Here is a 20,742-nt window from a genome sequence, read left to right as displayed (position 1 = left end):
GATTTTATTCATGTTAAACTGTTTGTGTCTTGTGTTGTTTAAATCAGAATTCAGTGGAACATGGGTTATTTTCTAAATCTCACTTCAGTCTATGTTCATTTTAGGAAATGGTTTTGTGAGAATTTTCTTTTACCCTGCAGGCTACTGTTTTAAAGAACTCATATTTCAAGATGCCAGTTTTCAGCCGCAGCTTGGGGATTAGCTAGCCAAACATTTGTTAGTTTGGGCTTCTGACCAAAACACAGACTTTTTGCTGACATGCACTGGGCGATTATCTCATACTGATGATGGGAAAGGTGTGCGGAGGAGGTGAAAATTTGTCACATTTGTTGCTGATAATTTGAGGCTTTCTTTAAATTATTCATCGTCCTTTTTGTTGTGTTGGGGCATCACAAACGCAGATTCAGTTGCAACCTTTATTATCAGTTTATTTAACATGTACACTATCATCTTTGTTTGTTGACAAAATACTGATCATCACAACTTTCACTGACAAAATAAACTCTGGCTGGAGGTTACAGGAAAACATCTGAGTTAACCAAGGTTCTCCTTTTAATAAAGGGACTGTAAGACAGTGGCGACTGGATCAAGCCCAGGTGAATTCAGGTGCATTAGATTCACAGCTGAGATATTTTGTAGAACAAGTCAGTTCTGACCCTAACCCTAAAAACTGTGACACAGACACTTTATTTTTTTATTTTTTTATTTTTTAAAATCTTTTTTAGATATTTCTCACCAGCAGTACAGGTTTACAAGAATGCACTAAACAGAGGGTTGGAGTGCCTGTTTTAGTTTAGACACAAGTACATCTGTCCTCATCAGAACCACTGACACTTCTTACCCTTACAAGAGCAGAATACGCACTGACTATCACCCTAGGATTAGCTCAGACACCTTCTCATGTTGTACACACATTTTCTTGGTAGTATAATAAGTTGTTTGTTAGAAAAAATGTTTGTGAGGTGATTTTTATTTATCAACAATCTTTAATTGTTAAAATGAAATTTCATCAGTAGTTCAACATCCAGTTTGGTCATATTTTTATTCAAGTGCTCCCTGTTGAATATGTTGTTCTTAACAAAGTTACTACCTTAATAAACTGAATGTGAATTGTCTTAATATATACATAAAAAAAAAAGAATAATTATGTTTTTTCTGTTCAGTGTATTCAAAAGTAAATAACAGAAGCTTAAAACCTGCCAGCAAAGCGAAGAACAGCCTTTTTGTTGTGTCGGGGTTCAGCTGCATGGACATGTCCACACACTCAGCTCTGTGAGACAGTCAGGATGGAAACCTGTTTCTGTCACACAGGAATGCTGAGAGTAATTTTATTCTGACGCTTCACACCCCTCAGCAAAACTGTGCATAACCAAGATAAACTCACAAAAGTTCAAGCACTCTATGCTCTCAAGCTGTTTCCCTCCAGTTTTTTCTCAAATAAATTAAAGTTAAACAGTAAAGTAAATAAACTTCTGTTAGCGTCAAAAAGTGATTTGTTATTTCTAACAGAAGATTCACCAAACAGTGTTTGCATATTTCTTTACAAAAACACACACTTGGTTTTTCAAACAACTGATTTGCTGTCTCCTAAATAAACTAATCTTCTTCTAAATCAGTGCATTTGTTTTGGTGCTGTGTTGAGCCAGCTAATGTCAAAAGTAGTGAGCCAAACTTTTTTTCTACAGCTTCACTGTACCAGAACTGCTCCACAGATATACTGTATGTATCATGCTGAGCTACAGCAGCATAGTCAGCACACTACATCAGAGCTGTATTTATTTTGAATGTGGGGGAAAATTTAGAGTAAATGGGTGGTGATGATTGCAGGATAAGACCCAAACTGCCTTTGGAGAAATAGTTCTGTGTTGACCCTGTACCGTAGTGGCTGATATAGCTGTGAGCGCTACATGTTTCTGCAGTGATGTCTGAATCATTCCTCCCAAACACATGGGGCAGTATTTTCCAGATGATGTCACATCACCTGTTTCTCATCCCACTTCTTTGTCTACTTGTTTCTTTTTTTAACCGTGATCTGAGCGCTAGCATGTTGCCTTTTATCATACAGTAACTATAACAAGACAGGATAGAGAGGAGATGTTGAGGACGTGAAATTTATGGTAGATGTGCAGTGACTCCAGAAATGTGAGAACCATGCTGCCCAGTGGACCAATCACAGGGCTTGTGTTTCGTGGCCCTTAAAGCACAATAAGGAGTAGATACAAGTTTTCTGCTACAAAAAAGGGCTACAACGACGTATGGTGTTGGTTTGATGCAGAAGTATGAACCAGCCTCTACAGATGCTCTCACCATCTCTGCTGCTTGCTGGATTGCAGGACAGGATGTTACTCCACTTTTCTCTATCATACCCCTTTTTGACCAAGCTGGTACTAGTGCAAGTTCCCGGCCAGTGCCTGACTTAGCACTGGTCCTCCATAGGCTGTACTGTAACTTTCAGTACTTTTTAAGCCAGCCTCAAGTGGACATTTTAGTAGCAGCAGATTTTAACAAATGCAGAAGCGTTGTTTAAACCAAATGTTGCTGCTTGGTTTCTGCTGTGCTCCGGCACTAACCCTAACCCCAACCAGCTCCTTTCTGAGCCAGAGTGGAGTACTGACACATGCTGTTGTTGTTGACATTGCTCCAACTTGGCTCCTTCCCAATAAAAACCAAACTGGTTTGAAGGAAGTACGTGGTTAGCACCAACTAAGCATCAGCACCAAACAAGCACTGGCAGAAAAGGGGTATCAAAGATGTTGGGGTCCAGTAACTCTTTGGTGTGTGGTTTCATCTATGCCCACCTGCTGTCGTTACTTTTCCCACTCTGTGACCAGCCTGAGACTGGGCTAACCTCATTACCACAGTGTTAGCAGGTGGAGAAGTGTGCTACACACACCTTTAATATCCATTCTTTAAGTCATGTGAGTAGGTTGGCATCACTTTTGTTGTTAGTAATTAATCACTCTTGTTTTAGGGTTCAGCCAATCAGAACAAAGGGTTTAATAAAGCTGCATAACAAATTGATCTACAAATATTCATCCTGAACCAGTTAACAGTTAACTAAAACAATAAGTTATATCTACTGTAGTTTGAGGTAATTATTTTGGTCTTCTACAGCTGCAGAAAAATAATTTTATAGTTATTTTATACATTAGCCGATGTCATCTTCTGATCCTTAGATGTTTGGTTTAAGATCAAGGAAGGATGCTCAGCTGAACACAACTTTGTTGTGTGAAAATCAAGTTTTTGTTGGCGATAAAGTACTAGCACATTCAGTAAAGCAGCTGAGCTACCTAAAGGCTGTTTATCTGTGTCAAAAACAGTAACACCACTTTAAACTACTGAGAGATGGAGTACTAACATCACTCTCTGCAGCGCTGTTACTGCCTAATGCAGACTCCTGTTACGGCTCAGCGTTGCTGCCCTCTGGGCTCGACTGAATGAGCGTTAAACAAAGAAAATAATTCAGCTGATCAGTGCAGCCTTTCTTGTCTTTACCTCTCCTCTACATCACTTATCTTGGCACTATTCTTCTACCCAGAGTAAATCCTGTAAATTTACTGTAGTCTGAAGGGATTGTGGTGTTGGACATGTTGTGGTGAATACATGGGACTGCAAGGTTATTGGCAGTTCAGCACCTCCAGTGACCAGACCTTGGACCATGAGGAGGCGTGCCCGAGGTTAAAGCCCCCTGATAAATCTGGACCAAGTGGGGATCAGAATCCATTAAGAGTAAAAGCAGTAATTAGTTTAGTATTCTAGTGCTGAGGCAGCGTTCAATAGAGGAGGTGACAGCAGGACACAGATTTACCTGCGCTGTCACATTCAAAGCCCGCTGGCACCTCCTTCCTGTCAGGGTCAGCACAGAGGAAAGCAGGGGGAGGTGCAGGGAGGGGGTTCACAGGAACACAGGAACGGAAATGCGTACAACACCCCGAGGGTGAGGGACTATAAAACACGGCGGTGTCGTAAGGGAGAGAAAGCTCTGCCCGGTGCCACCGCAAGCAGCTGCCAAAAATTCACACGTGTGTGAATGTGTGTGTGCCAGCGGAAGCAGTTTGTCTCATTTCTGTGGTGGGAGGGCAGCCCAACACCGGTGATGGATGACATGGTCGATAACACCCCCTGCCCTTATATGCTCCTACACACACACACACACACACACACACTCACATGCTGCTTGGAGAGTTGAGAAGGAACAGATTAATGAACTAAACCAGTTTTCCTTCTGTGAAACCACATTTGTTAGATTGCTTATTTTCTGTGCATTTGTTAAATTAGAAACAGCTCATGGCTTCAATAGAACTCCTGTTCTGGACTAAGACTTCATCAGGGTGTGTGTTCATCAGAAAACACGGTTGATGGCTGGAGTTGTTTCGTGAGAACAGAAAAACAGGAGTAGCGACCGAGCCGTAAACACAAATGTACAAAACATGCGGAGTCAAAACTTTGTCCCCCACCCAGACTTCAGCAAATTTAACTCAGCCCCCTGACAATGGAGACAGAAGGAAGACTCTGTGTCCTCTCTCTGTTAACATTAAAGTATCACTCTCCTATATTGTGCTGGTTCATCTTGAGCTATGGTCCATACAGCTGCAGTGATGAGATTCTGCCTCTTCCTCAAATAAAAAACACATTTACATACTCATAAACTGGCAAAGTTCACACACACCAGGGTCTTCCATCAGTTTGACTCACAGTTATGGAAAGATGGATGACTCTGGCCTTCATATTTTTATTATCTTCCTGCTCTTTGCTGACCATAATGTCTTCAGCTCTGCAAGAGAAACATTTTGCACCTGAGCAACTGAGCTTTTTATCTTTTTGTCTCTTTTTACAGCATTAAAAAACTAATGGAGAACAAAGTAAATTTGACATACAGTGAAAGTTGTAGAGGGATATGTAAAAGCTCTTTGAATCGATGAGTCCGTCTGCTGCTCTCGGGTCTTGGCTCCAGCTGCAGGCATGAAGTGAGCTTTCAGTAAGATGAATAAAGGGCCAGTAGGTACAGCTTTGTCCATGAGCTCAGGATGATGGCCACTGAAGTGGCTCTGCATATTTGTTGTACCCCCAATGTATTGTTTTTGTGGGACACGTCTTATTAGGGCTAGAATTATATGCTTTTGCCTCAGTTCAATTGTTTTATGATTTTTGGGATGCAAATTTATTTTAAATTGCAATTCTTCAACATTTCCATTTTAATTCAAAATTTAAGTTTGCTTCCTTAACACCAGACTGTGAAAAAGTTGAATAACGATGATGTTGTCTACAGACTATATCAGGAGCCATATTTTCCAAAAAAATCAACATCACACGCGAGTCAGTTTTTTGGATTTATTCAGGGGAACTGACATCACGTTACTAGAGAGTCAAAGAAAAAGCAGTAACTTTTTTCCAATTGAGCTCATAAACAAAGACTAGAAGAAAGGGTTTCAAGTAAACAAACAAAAAATGAGCAAGAAGATTGCAATGTTAAAAATCATAAAACAATGATGTTAATTTTTCTACTTATGTGAATCATTTACTTCTTGCATACTGCTGAGTCTTTATCCAGCTCTGTCCACACTGTAAAAGTCAAGGTGTGTCCACACTTTGGACTTCAATGAGCCAGTGCATCTTTTCTTCTTCTGTGGTTTCTGCCCAATATTCAGCCACTTGTGAAAGAAGCGTCCCTTAAATCACATGTAAAATAGTGACTAAACTCACTCAAGAGGAACCCTGAGAGGAGTTTACTGTGTATATATTTTATATAATAACTGAAAAAAATCTGATGCAGCAAGAGCGCATGAATTATGTATTGTAGCTTCACTTATCAGTATGTCAATGTTTTTCTTCCCACTATAAGTAAGTCCAGAGCATCAAAACTAAGTTAAAAGACAAAAATGTCTATTTTTTAAAGAGGATTCATTTTTAAATAGTTAAAAACATTCTCCACACACCTTGGCTCTTAAACATGCACAAACAGGAATTTAAGGTACAGTTTGTAGTCTTGTCACAACTTGTCAGGGTTCCATATCCCATAACAACCTGCTAACCATACATTACTTCTCACCCAGCTGCTATAGAATGGAATAAATTAATTCAATTTATTTAGAATAATTGCAGTGATTCCTCAGCAGTTAGTGTTCATGGTGATGTATTCTTATCTAAGGGGTTTTGAACCGCCCCAGAGTTGGTTCATGATGACACAAAGACTGGTGTGGTGTGTTTTTCTGCAGAATAGGAATAACCTCACAAATGAAAGGTAGGCTAACTCAACTTTGAATATATTTACTGATAATAAGCTGGTGGAAAACAATACACTTAAACCAAACTAAAAACACTGTGGTTCACTGTTAAAATTAGAGACACACTGATAAAGAGCTGGGCCATAGGTCTGACTGAAACACAAAGACTGAGCCATACCAAAGACTCAAGCTGGCTGCTTACTTTTCTAGCCTCACTTGCAGCTGCACAGTGCTGTGCAGATGAACCCCAATTTGAAACATTTGCACCTTTCACAGCACTCTGATTTGCAGCCACACTTGGCCAGTTGTACACAACTTTGTGCAACTGGTGTATCAGCTGTCCAAAAAACCCACCATGTCCACCAACCTTTTTTCATCCCCAGTCAGCAGGACTCTCTGATTTTGGTTGACGCTTGGTTGCCTGACTGATCTAGCCTCATCTACACCAACAGCTGTACTTGATCTATCGTACATCAGGACCAAAAACTTCTCCAGGATCTTAAAGTCACCATCAGTAAGTACAGGAGGGTATTGACTTAATTTGCTAAAGATGTGAGAGACCTCAGGAGAAAAGTCCATCCAGAATCTTGAAAAATGGCCGCCATCTAGAATTTTCACATATTGAACGCAATTTTTCAAAAGTGTCCCTCAGAGTATTTTGCCAATTTCATGTTTGCATCGCCTTTTGAACCTTTGCAGGAACCTTTGAAATCATCAGCGTTCAATGGAAATGGCGGCCATCTTGAAAAATGGCTGCCATACCAAATTTTTGGGTGTCTATTCTAATGTTTTATTTCAAAAGAGTATCTCTCAGAGAGCATCTGTGCCAAATTTCATGCTTGCATCATCACGTGAACAGTTTTTTTTCAGTTATCTGCTGCAGCAGAGTGTTAAACTGTCTTTATTAAGTTGTAATAATGTGCATGTGTGAGGGGTGTAAACCATCATAACATCCTGGATTCATGCGTCGCACATCATTATCACCATGAAGCATATAAAACAACATCATCTCACTGCAGCAGACATAAAACACACCTTTTTATCAGAACATATTGAAGGTGTCAGTGTATGTTTGCACACCTGCAGCTACACATGTAACACAAAGATCTATAGCAGGGGTCGCCAACCTTTTTAAGACCCAGGACTACCTCCCGGGAAATGAGTGGCACAAAGGGCTACTTGTCTGATAAAAACTTTCTGAACAAAATTGCATCACAGCAAAGGAGTGTAAAACGATGCTGGAGAAGTGGAAACTAAAGTTTTTCTGTCCCCGACTCGCACGTCTCTCTGTGTTTACTCCCCACTTGTAATCCTGCACTTGAGTTAGAGGGCGACTAGAGAGCCACTTACACTCGCTCCGTTTGGCTCACTTGGAGTTGGTCCAGCCCTTGTTATGGCTGCACACAAAAACAAGGCAAAAATGAGGGTCAGTGCTGCAGTGATGAAGCACGTTCACATGCACATGCTTGGTTGGAAAGGGGAAGTAACAGGACTTGTGTCTGTTCGGACAGGAATGATGATCTTTTGATTTGAGCTGACAGAGAGGAAGGAGATGGCAACATACACTCAACTTAAATATGTGAGAGTCAGCAAACACATGAGGACAATATGAATGAAACAGGAAATAAACATGTCAAAAATAAACTGTAGACACTAGACTATAATGCTTTGTGTGTATCAAATGTGTCGGTAACAAAAAAACCTTAATGTGTATCTGTCTGATACATGGTTTAATAAAGTCGGCAGTGTCTGCAGTGTGCTGGAGTCAGCGAGGAAAAACGATCCCACTCTTCCACCAAAGCACCACAGCCTGGAGGAGCTTTGAGGAGCAGGGAGAAAGACAGATCTGTGCTCTCTTCACTAAAGTTGTCATCAAATCTGCACGTCTTGTACTGAAGAGAGCAGAAAATGGAAGGGGTTGTTAATCTGGGTGGTGAGGTAACTATGAAGCCTTTGTGCTGAGTGATCATGATGACTGACCAGTGCAGCATTATTCTGACTCACAAGATCACAGCAGACCCAGTGCACCCTCTTTGGTCTGATCATGAACTGGTCTTTTCAGGGTGTTGGCATATTACACTGAACGTTCAGGCTCTGATATTACAGCCTGAACCTTCCTTTTCTTGAACTTTGCACACATAATCCCTGTAAGCTTCAGAAGCATCTGCCTGTGATGGTTTAGTGCGGCTAATGTTTTGTGTATTTGATGTGCTGGTGTGTAAAGTGACTGATTTATTTTGTGTTCTTGTATAAGTTGAGGTTGTTCAGGTTGTTTATTTTAAGTTATTGTCCTCCTGCAGTGTTCCTGACTTGGGTGAACTGCTCCAGTGTGCGCTGGGCAACAAGGATACAAGATGTTTTCACCGTAGGAAAGCTCCTCGCTCTGGTTCTCATCATAGTGGTGGGACTTGTTCAGATCTGTCGAGGTAAACACACACGCATGCACACACACACACTTAAACGTGTATGTTCTGAAGAAATTAAATTCTTATCTTTGTGGTCTGGTCTGTAAAATGCAGAATGTTTGACATGACATTTCATTTATAATATTATTCTCACCTCCTCCAGGTCACTATGACGCCCTGCGACCCAGCAACGCCTTCGAGTTCAGCGGGGACCCCTCAGTGGGGCAGATCGCGCTGGCCTTCCTGCAGGCGTCTTTTGCCTACAGCGGCTGGAACTTCCTCAACTACGTCACAGAGGAGGTGGTGGAGCCACGCAAGTAAGACACACTTCAGAGTTATTTCATGACATCTCAGACACTTGATTTTTAAACTCTGATTGTGTGTTAATCGATTACCCCCAGCACAGATGGTATTAATCAGGTTGATTAATTAGTCAACTAATCTCAAATCTCAAATAAATGCCAAAACAATCTCTCTCATAACAAAGCTTATTAAACAACATTGTTTTGCACAGCAAAATGCAAAATATGGAATAAAATGAAGAAAAAAATAAAAAAAGGCCAGTCTGTTTACTCTTACAGTCCAATAGGGCTGCAACTAACGATTATTTTTAAAGTCGACTAATCTATCAATTATTTTTTCGATTAGTCGATTAGTCACGGTGATTTTGTGTTTCAACCTAATTTAGCCTTTAAAATGTGCAGACCTTTATAATTCAACCTGTGTGTTGCATTTTCACTGCTTTTACCCAGAGTTTGGTTCTCTCCTCTGATTGGTCAGCCCTGTGTCATGTTTGTTTGTTTGTCTTTATTTCATTCATGATGACATAAAAAAAATATAGTACTATAGAAAAAAAAAATTCAAAATGAATGAAGCAGGTAACAGGGAAATGAAGTTGTTGGACAGAGCGCTTATTAGTGACTTTGTGCTTGTTTTCTAGTGTTTATTTGCTTATTGGGTCTTGCTTTGCTTTCTGTATGATCCCGTCTGACTCTCTCCCAGCTCTCTATGACAACGTGTTTAGTTTCGTTTCTATACATGCGCTACTTCCACTTCGCTCATGCGCACTCCGCCCCTCCTCCTCACCGCTGAGTGTTACCGGTGCAGTGTGAGCTTGAGAGTTAAACAGATAAGTTTCCTCTCTTTTCAAAAGTTAGGGGAGTTTTGACACTAGTTTGTGACTCAGATCCTGAAAAACTGTCTGTAACAGAGAGTGAAGGAGACTCTCTAAATCACTTTATCAGACGCTAAACTCTGGGAGCTGTCAGTCTGTCCAAGCTGGAGATGCAGAGCCTCCGTCAGCGCACAGCGCTCTCTGAGAGTGGAGATTTTTCCTCATCAATATTCCTCACGTATGAACTTAGTGATCTTTTCCCATAAAAGTATCCAATAACACAGCACCTCATGCTTTGAACTGAAGTTACAGATGAGTATTACCCCCTGGTATTTGATTTCACCATGACAATAAAAACAATAATATGAAGCATCTACTATTAAAATTTGCGTTGATGAATTTTTATCGTCAACGTAGTCGAGTATGTCGACTAATCGTTGCAGCCCTAGTCTTTTGTCAGTCCCTCCAGGATGATGTGGACTTTTTGGGGATTGTTGCGGGCTAAAATGGCTGATTTCACAGCATCCTTCTGGAAAACTTGCAATGCATGTTGCAGTGTTTTTAGATGTTTATTGCGATGAAATTGTGGCATTGAGAAATTATTAATCAATTTGAAAAAAAGCAACATGGTCCAGTGAGAATAATACAGATTTTAATGTTTAAAGTTAATCATAACTTGGTGATGTCGCTTTCTCTTTTTCTCTTACACAAACACACGCTCCTCATCTGATATTACACGTTCAGAAGAGGCATAAAGCTCTCAAAAACCTGAAAAAAAAAATCAGTCATGCATGTATACACAGGCACCCTGCACCCACCTTTCTTTCCCACTCACAGGCGTGTGTGCACACATGTACTACACACACCGTTTATTTCAGGCACACTGCGATCAGTCTTCTGTGATGTCCGCATGTTTCAGTCATTCTCCTCTTGTGTTTTACACATGTAGAAAAAATAAAGATTTTGAATAACCGACTTATAAAAGCCTTAATAAACCAGGGGTGTCAAAATCATTTTGATTCAAGGGCCACCTGCAGCTTGATTTGATGTTAAGGCCAGACCGGTAAAATCAGAGCACAGTAACCTATAAATAATATTAACTCCAAATTTTTCCCTTTGTTATAGTGGAAAACTTTCGAGTGTGGTGTTCACTCTCTTTCTACAAAAACATTTTTAATCACCAGAAATTTCTAATTAAGAAAAATAAGATTAACGTTTTGCCTCAGTTTATCACTTACACAGGTGCATTGCAACTTAAATTCACAAAAAACATTCAGCAAAAGTTATAAACTGTTTCACCTGACGATGAAAACTACTTCTCAGGATCCTGAAATGTTTTCAAAATGACATTTATTTCCACATCTGTGCTGTAATTCTTATACATGAAATTATCATCCTGCAGGCTGGTTGCAGCCCACAAGCTATATGTTTGACACCCTGTGTTACACAATCTGTTACACTTTCAGTCACTTCAGTTTTCCAACACAGAAACATTGAATTATCTTCCTTACTTGTGGTTTTTTGATAGGAACCTTCCTCGTGCCATCTACATTTCCATCCCTCTGGTCACCCTGGTCTACACCATGACCAACATCGCTTACTTCTCCTCCATGACTCCTCAGGAGCTGCTGGCCTCCAACGCTGTGGCAGTGGTGAGCAGCTCTCCATTACCATGAATCTGAGTTTTTGACACAGAGTACACAGCTATTTGTACTGCTTAGAGAGAAGCACGTGCTGTGTGTGAGTCTGAGCATGAGACTGACCACAACCAACCAATTAATCAATCAGTGAATCAGATCAAAGTTTCTTCATGACCTCAGGGGCACACTGGGAAACAATCATGTGATTTGACTGTGACAGCTATGAGAGGGTCGTTTAGTAAGAAAGTCTCTATCATTGGTCATTTTAAAAGAAAAACCCCAACAGAATGGTAAAATGTCCATATCTGATTTGATCAACTCTTAGTGTGACTGTGTTCAGATTTGATTTGAGAGATTCAGCTTTGAAGTGATGATTCCTTCAGTTTTTACATCGTTCAGTGAAAGTCAATAATGTGATCCATCAGATGTTGTGTTGTTCCAGACTTTTGGGCAGAAGCTGCTGGGGATGTTTTCCTGGGTGATGCCGATCTCTGTGGCTCTCTCCACCTTTGGGGGGATCAATGGATACCTGTTCACCTCCTCCAGGTACCACACTTTGATGCACACACATGCTGAACCTTTATCAATGCCATAAAAGATCCAAACATGATTACTGTGGTCAAGCATTCATCACAACACCTGTGTGTTTTCTGTAGATTGTGTTTCTCTGGAGCCAGAGAGGGTCACCTGCCCTATCTGCTGGCTATGATCCACCTGAAGAACTGTACCCCAATCCCAGCCCTGCTGGTCTGCGTGAGTACTGCACTCTGTCCTCTTTACTCTGTCAAGCTCAAAGGACACGTATAACACAAGCGGCAATCTCCAGTCTAAGAATATGAGACAATGTGGAAGTGCTAAAATCTGCTGTTTCTGGAGTGTTCGCTTGAGGCTGGAAGTAGCGGAAGTCACATACACACCAAACCAAAAAAAAAAGCTGTTTTCGAAGCAGAAATTAACCTATTTACAGCCTGGTTCAAAAAAACGTCTCCTCTCTGAGTCGCTAATTTTCCTACCGGCACCCACTGTATGGGGCGTGAATCTTTTTCTAACTCAGCCGTTCAGAGGATATTAAGATCGCAAGCTCCCCCCAATAAGAGGCGCAGCTGAGGATCACGTGACGGCCAGCGCCCTATAGCTGTACGTGAAGCCCTCGCCACTACCAATACGACCACTACAGCAGATGTGCTTCATTTTCTGTTTCAGAAACAGACGGGTGACGTTGGCGAGACTACGTCCATGTTTTATACAGTCTATGGTATAACAGCGAAAGAACTCAAACTCAATGCCATTGACTCTAATACTTCTGAGGCATATTTCAGGGTTTTTTGCGGTTGAGTTGTGAAAATTGTGCAACATTCATCATTGTACCAGCAGCTCGGCCCCTTCACAAAGAAACAGCTGGAGCGATAAACACCCGGCAGGTGGAAGAACACGACCGTATTGCTTCCACAGATAGACAAATCGTGCAAAAACAATGAGTCCTGTAAACTCTTTGTAGAGCTTTCACGTAGACTGAGATCAGTGCTTGTGTTGGTGTCTCTTAAACTTTGCTGAAATACGTGGCAGACCTGTCCCCGCCTGCAGAAACCTGCAGCCCAGCTTGTGTGCTTTTCCTCCCAGCCCTTTCTCTTTGTTGTAGCCCGGCTGATCACCATCTAATGCAGATAGTTCCGCAACCAGTGACATTTAACTCACATATGCCCACTTTAAAAAACTGAAACATCCTTTAAACCCATTAAGACCAGATCTAGTATGTACGGATTTAAGGCCAAATGCTACGTGTGTGCGTTCATTCCTGTTAAGACTGGACGTGATGTGTAGGTCATTTCAGACTGTTGTCATTTTAAGATCATGTGACCAACAAAATGTGCTGTGATTTGCTAAAATAAATGTGGGGTGATGACATGCATGTTTTGACATTTTTATCAGAGCAAAGCAGGGATTTTCCCATCAAAGCTTGTTAATTATTTTTCATGTTTCTTTCTTTTCCAAAGATTGGCATTTGAAGGTTTTAGTGAAGTTGACATCTGTGTTTTTTTCCAGAACCTAACCCTACCTCCAGGTTTTATGGGACAGTGTTTCTTAGGGCTGTTTTTAGCAGGCTAAAGGGGTAAAAGGGGATCCTGTTAAGAGTGTGAGTTCTGGAGAAGCTGTCAGTCGTACAAACCCTGACTTCAAACTGCTGCACAGAGAATTTAATATGAACTTGAAGGATGCCATTTCCCAGCTTCAACTAAATTTTTCAAAAGTAAACACATTGCAGCAGTATACGAACATATAAAATCACAATCAAATTGAGCATAAAACCCTTGTATTTTCATTTTACTGCATGCAGTTTAATCTTTTATGGTCCTCATTCCGTCTTATTTTTTAAAAAGTCTTATTTTTTAGTTTTATTTAAAGCAGCCTGATTAATGTCATTTTGACTTTGTTAGATACTTAAATATAAAATGTAGTCCATGTGGTGCATCTCGGGAAATAAGAATATTTAGAGAAAAAAGTCCTTTTTTTCCACTTTAATTCAAAAAGATAAACTTTGATATATTCTGTATTAGTTGTATCTAAACTAACTTGTTATAACCCTTTTTGTTTGAATTTTGAGTATTTTAGCTAATTGCTCATTAAAATCAGAAATTAAGTATTTCAGATTATTAGATAACTTCTTGATCAGAATCTCTGATTGATCAGGATTTCAGAATATCAGAATCTTATTGCTCAGAATCTCTGATTTTGATCAACCAAAACAGGTTTTCAGTTTGATTACAGACTCAACAAGCTTCTAAAAACCTTTGATTATGCAGTACTTGGTTATGGCTCCTTAGCCCTGAGTGTAGCGTGTTATTAGAGCTCAGGTTGATTGGCAGCTCTTCAGTCTCTCTGTGCCTGTAGTCCAGTGTTTCTAATCTACTCTCTACAGTCTCCCACGGATTCTCTCTGTGGGATCAGGAGAGCTGACGAGCAAAGTGAGCTCAGGGTCATTGAACCATTTGGTCATGGTTTTAGTGCTTTGGATAGGTGCTAGGTCCTACATCCTCATGTAACTTGTCAGCCAATGGAAACCTGAAGTGATCTTAATCAAATGTCCTGATAGACAGCTAGGGATGGGAACCTTTCACATTTGAAACGATGCGGTACTGATGCCCGATACCTGGCAACTGGTCCCGGTACTCAGCGGTACTCAGCGGTACCACTTTTTGGTACTTTTTTGTGTTTGTGTGGTAAGAAATATTAATTTGTTTGATAATAAAATATTTCATTTTTCAATTTAATATAGTTATTCTCCAATATATAACCTTGTAATGCTGTTTTCATGTCCAGCATGGAAAAGCACTTACTCTTCCACTCCCTCACAGTCACAAAGATGCATTTAGGTACCTAAATTTGACAGAATTTGGTCGGTACCTATGAAAGTACCTAATTCGGTACCCATCCCTATAGAGAGCCGAACTGACTTTGTCCCCATTTCAAAACTGTCAATCTAAAAAAGAAGAAAAACAATTCAGATACAACAATGAATTTATTTTTTCCTGATACCCTACTCACTAGTTGATAGAAATACTTTGTCGCCTCATTTTTACTTCACATGTATTTGGTGTTTAATTCTACCTTTATCATCCACAGTGCATCGCCACCATTGTCATCTTGTGCATTGGAGAGACACACAACCTGATCAACTACGTGTCCTTCATCAACTATCTGTCTTATGGAGTAACAATCGCTGGCCTCCTCTACCTCCGCAAGCAGAAACCAAACCTGGTCAGGCCCATCAAGGTACAGAAAACTGAGAACCACCATGATCCACTGCAGGAACAGCGTTCAGAGAGATGACTGTGGCAGGTTGAGAGGCTGCCAACAGTTAAGATTTAAAGTTTGATTTTACAAAATCAAAAAGTAGTAGCTGTAAATAGGACAGGTAGCCACATCTGTTAGGGAGAGTTTGCACTGAATGAAACGTCAGCAGACTGCCCACTGTGTGTGGAGGGAAACATAACATTCGAAAAAAAATGAATTCATTATAAAATTGGGATTTTCTTGTGTTTAAAAAGTCTGATAGCCATCCGAAGGCCTGGCACACATTACAGGATTCTTCAAACCTCCACATATTTAGAGACCACACACTTGATGATAGCATAAGACAAATCGCATAAGATCTCTCTTTTCTGATCTTGTAGTTTGTGGTTTGCAATCTGGAGCACACCATACACTGACCGATTCTTGGGCAGAGTGTCAGCTTCTTCACGCTCAGTGTTTCAAATCTTGTGAAGTAAAATGTGACTCCGGTGTAAAAAAAAAAAGCATGGTGAACCAACAGAAAGAAGCAGTGATGGTTGTTTTCAGCCTCTTAAATTCCAAAAAATCTCACCCTAGGCTTCATTAATTTGATACAGTATGTTTTTATTTATAGGTTTTGTATGAATCTTGTATATTTTGAATAGTGAAATAAATAAAGCTGAAAAAATACAAAAAAGAAAAACCATCATGGGAAAAGTCATGGAGATGGCGGGGATGTGGGCTTATGTATTACAGTGCAAGTTTGAGGCAAGTAAAACTGTCTAATGTAGGGGTTTCTAAGTGTGAGACAGTCAGCCTCTCTTCAGAGAACATGAAGTCACCTGGGCCTCCTCTTTTTTAATCAAACAAATACTACTTTTAATAAATGAATTATACACTCTGGGTTTCAACCACAAAACATTTCAGTACCTATATTTGAACATTCAGTCCTAATGCAGTCTCCAACTTTTAGTGAAAATGGGTGAGAATCGGATGAATTTAGGTCAGTGCCTATCTGTGGATTTATTATAATGACTGAATTAACTTCAAGAGACATAAAGCTGTGGTTTCGTGTGGAAACTGACAAGCGTAAACATAGAAAAATATATGTGGTTTAGTTAACATGGCCTGTACCGCTCAAGGCAAAGTTCCCCCCTGATTCTTATACAGATACTCAAACATGTGCGTGATCACACTCTGTATATTGGACAGAGAATCAGGAAAATTAATCTGGAAACCACTCCACACTGGTCTTAGTACGTTCCGCACTTTGAGTTTGGACTTTATTTTTTTGAGCTTTAATTTTTTTTGCCTCTTCTCACGCCTCCCCTGGAATTCTCTGGCGCCCCCTAGGGGAGACTTGCCTCACACTTTGAAAACCACTGGTCTAAAGTATTACAGAGAGCTTGGAGAGCAGGACTTCCTTTGATTCTCACTTCCTCTTCGGTCAGTCGGCTGAGTCAGCTCACGTCTTGATTGGCTTTGGTTCCGGTACACATGACATTACACACTGTGCGTACTCGACTCTTCACCGAGTGCCCCATACACTACAGGGTGTCTAATCGTAAATATCAAACATGTTCATTATTTACCATATCTCCTTCTGAGGCCTTGTGAGCAGCTCAGACCAGACAAAATCACTGTGAACACACCCCACACCACAGAAAAATCACACACTCCTCGTTGATTGCAAACATCAGACAATCAAGCCTTTCCTGGCTTTGATCATAAGGGGGTGACAGGGACAAAAATCAGCTCGGTTATACTGTAGTGTGTACTGGCTTTTATTCACTAATTGTTGCATAGTCCCAGCAAACATGGATTCTTTTCAGGAATACTCAACAGAAAGAAAGCAGCACAGCATTTACAGGTCCATCAGTAATGACAGAAACATGTTAATATATTAAACTTATTCCTTATGGCTGCTCAGCCTTCAGTCTGGGTAAACAAGTATTACCTATCTGGATATCTCCCAGTTGGAGACACTGAACCTGGAATTGCTCCTGCATCAGTGTGTGAATGAGTGAACAATATAAGATAAAACCAAGAGTCCCTTACTGTAGCAGCTTCTGCCATCAATGTGTGAATGATGTGTGGTAAGGAAAGTAAAAGCTCTGCAAGTGGTCAGAAAGGCCAGAAAATCCATCTTCAGTTCACCTGAGAAGCCTGAGCGGAGGCTGAGACCTGTCAGCAGGTTATTAATATTGATAGTTATTAATAGATCATGATTCAGAATCCCTCTCCTGGTGGTTCTGAGTCAGCATGGACATGTATGGATGAAAATTTGGCGCCTCCTGGTGTCACTAAATGAAAGTACATGAGCATGGCAGAGTTCATGCAGTCTGTGTTTGTGTGTGACTGTGTGTGTGTGATTGAGTACATGTAATACTTCTGTTCAAAGCCCAAGAAAATCAACAAGTCTATTTTCAATCAGTTTGCATGGGCAGAAGAAAAGGAAACATCATGAAATCCTCAGGATTAAGTGTGATAATATGTGTGTCTGTCTTGTGCAGGTTAACGTGTTGATCCCCATCAGCTACTTGATATTCTGGGCTGTGCTGCTGTGCTTCAGTCTGTACTCTGAGCCTGTGGTCTGTGGCCTGGGGATGGTCATCATGCTGACCGGAGTCCCAGTCTACTTTGTGGGTGTCTGGTGGAAGGACAAACCCAAATGTATCTACAGGATAGTTGGTGAGCTGGTTTTTGAAGCTGTGCATAAATACATAAATGTCTCAGCAGTGTGTCTGTAATAAACCTGTTTCTCCTTTTTCCTGCAGAAAAAGTCACATACATGGGCCAGAAGTTGTGTTACGTGGTGTTTCCTCAGGAAGACCCTTCAGAGACTGAACCCCTCACTGCCTCCAAAGCCACTGATTGAACAGTGCTGCCAACCAGGATTCCCAGTTATACATCAACACCTGTACTTCCACTATTTTTCATTACATTGACAGTTTCTGGACGGTTAAAGGATGGTTTGTGTGTGTTCCTGTGCAGGAGCAGCCTGGAAGTTGCTGCACTGCTTTGAGAGAAGCTGAAGGTTACACTTGGGGCGTTGGCTTGTTGAGCTCTCAAGAAGCTCAATATGTTTTAATTTTATTTGTTTGTATTTTCTGTCCTCCACTGTATGCCAAGTTCTCCTTTCATTTTTATCTCGCCCCTGCATGCTCAAGGAACCTGCCATGTTCTGCTATGTTTCCAATATATTCATCGTTGTGATTTAACTCCTAAATCCTTGAGCTAATGTGCCTTATGGAATGTATATGTTGGTAAAGTGTTTAATGGTTTGTGCGGGTATTAGATGACAGAATAACTTTTTATGAGGCCAATATGCAAGCTGATTCTGCAGATAGCAATACTCGTCTTTTACTGCTGCTACTTTCAGCTCCGTCTCACTAACTACTTATCTGATGTTTACTATTTGAAAACTGTGGATGAGTATCTCTATGCATCTCTGCCTGGCTACAGTATCTGTTCTTTCCTGTAAGTTTACGCCCCTGTTCTGTCCGGACTTTTGTTGTTCCATCACCCTCTCTATGAAAACCTGGAGGTGCCTTCCTGTTACAGATCATCTACGTGACACTCGCCAGCAGCAATACCAGCAGTATGCACAGCACAGGAGACACAGGAGGGGGACAAGACGTCTGTGGACGAATGGTGGACCCCTCTCCAAAATCCATAAGCTGCATGACTCTTCACGTGTTAACTGACTGTTTTCAGGTATAAATGTTCATCTGTATGTCTCTACAGTCTTGAGTTAAAGTTTGGAAGCATTCTCATCCTTTGGAGGGTCACTGTAAATCCGTTAAGGTGCTCAACCAGCCACGACTGTGTCAAGATGTCCCACCTGATGGAGTGATGACTCCTGGCCTGTAGATGAACATCATGTTCAGGATCCACTTTGGTTTGTGAGCGGCTGGCACATGGGACTCCTGTCTCTACCTTAGAGACACATCACCACTACAGTGGCATTCAATGTGATGCACTATGATACCATTGGCATCACATGCTTACATTGATTATAGTCCAATTGACCCACAGTGGACTTCTGGTGGCACAAGTTTACACATTAGGGCCGAAATAATCCAAACTCTGAAGGTTGAAATCATCTCCTTACAGAACATGTGGTACTATCTTAACATAGAGTGCTAAATAACTGTGGTTTGAAGACATTTTGTTGTTTACCTGTATACAGGTAGTCTCTTGTGGAACTTGCCTAAGCTGTTTATGTTGCTACAGAACATATGAAGGTGTGGGCAGGTGGCATGTTGGAGCTTCTCCTCTATAACCTGTCCTTCTCCAAGCCAGCACACTGAGTTTCCCTCCGATCATCAAATCCACAAGAAGAGACACACACTGACATCGATGTGCGTGGCTGTCTGCCTTGTCCAGTCCTGTTAGGTCAGCTGAGATCTGTAAATACTGTGTAAAGAAGAAGAACTGTTACAGTGCATCAGACTCTGACAAATGTCACATTCCTCAGACATGTTGTGAAACATTTACATATTGTACAATTGATGGGTGTTCCTCTGTGTTTTGTAAAGAGTGTGAAGTTGTAAAAAAATAACAATGTAATTGCTTATTAAATTTAGCAACTTTAAGAAGAAATGTACGTCTTTTAGTTGGTGTTGTGTCAGTGGTAGAAGAACCTTTGTGCTGATCAGCAGATAGTCTGTTGATCTGACTGTTTTTAACACGTGGATGTCTGTAGCCAGAAAGTGTGCTCCAACATGAGGCATTGACTGTATGCAGAAGAAAAAAGATGAGCTCAAGAAGGAGAGTTGAACGTTTGTGGATCCTGGTTATGTCCTGTCTGTCATTTTCCAAGCAGAGCTAAAGTAACCTCACTCTTCATTTTTTTATAGACTCTCAACTACAAACAGTTTAACCCAGGGGACTGCAACCTGCGGCTCTGGAGCCTCATGCGGCTCTCTGACTCCATTCCTGTGGCTCCCTCTAGATTTGAAAAAAAAATTAATGAAATAAAGAATTTTTATTTATAATTTTATTATTAAAAATATATTTTTCTTATTACTTATTTTTTAAACTTTTTGCACTTTTTTTAAATTATTTTTTCGTAAACTTTTTGCAAATTTAGGAATAAAAATTCCAATTTTTTAAAGACTTTTCAAATTTGTAGATTTTTTTTTTAATTTCTTAATTTTTTCCCCCAAGTTTTTGAAATATTTTAAAATGGAGCAAGTTTGTGAAAAGACAGTTTTTTTATTTTTTTTTTTGCAAATTTATGAAATTTTAAAACTGTTTTAAAATTTAAGATATTTTGCATTTTGAGCCATTTTTTGTATTTATTTTTTTGACAAAAATCACAAACTTACTGAAATATCTTATCTATTTATGAGCTTAGTGATATTTCATAGTTTTCTAAATTTTTAATATTTGCAAATTTATTGAAAATAAAAAAAACTGAGACATAACATGTACAACTTTATTTAGATGTAGATTTTGTGGCTCCTGAATAACTTTTATCCAGGTGAGCTAAGGAAAAATGGCTCCTATGAAAGAAAAGGTTGCAGACCTCTGGTTTAACCCGTTTTTTATCCCATTCTCTATTACTCTCCTGTTTATCTTTC

The 20,742-nt window shown here is 40.3% G+C and overlaps 1 protein-coding gene across 1 annotated transcript in view; it reads left to right on the top strand.

The window, feature by feature from the left end:
• The window catches only part of slc7a10a (solute carrier family 7 member 10a), a 44,656-nt gene extending 24,929 nt beyond the window's left edge, over positions 1 to 19,727 (top strand). The window contains exons 4-11 of the mRNA XM_074666717.1: positions 8,525 to 8,650; positions 8,793 to 8,946; positions 11,272 to 11,395; positions 11,826 to 11,929; positions 12,040 to 12,136; positions 15,005 to 15,154; positions 17,668 to 17,845; positions 17,932 to 19,727. Coding sequence (XP_074522818.1) covers positions 8,525 to 8,650; positions 8,793 to 8,946; positions 11,272 to 11,395; positions 11,826 to 11,929; positions 12,040 to 12,136; positions 15,005 to 15,154; positions 17,668 to 17,845; positions 17,932 to 18,032 — 1,034 coding nt within the window. The 3' untranslated portion in view covers positions 18,033 to 19,727. The remainder of the gene's footprint in view (positions 1 to 8,524; positions 8,651 to 8,792; positions 8,947 to 11,271; positions 11,396 to 11,825; positions 11,930 to 12,039; positions 12,137 to 15,004; positions 15,155 to 17,667; positions 17,846 to 17,931) is intronic.
• Positions 19,728 to 20,742: the final 1,015 nt, after the last annotated feature.

This window comes from Halichoeres trimaculatus, unplaced genomic scaffold (assembly GCF_033239565.1).
Source record: "Halichoeres trimaculatus isolate MK-OKI-2021-1 unplaced genomic scaffold, fHalTri1.1 fHalTri1_scaffold_3, whole genome shotgun sequence".
NCBI classification, from domain to species: Eukaryota; Metazoa; Chordata; class Actinopteri; order Labriformes; family Labridae; genus Halichoeres; species Halichoeres trimaculatus.
This window is presented reverse-complemented; position numbering and strand designations above follow the sequence as displayed.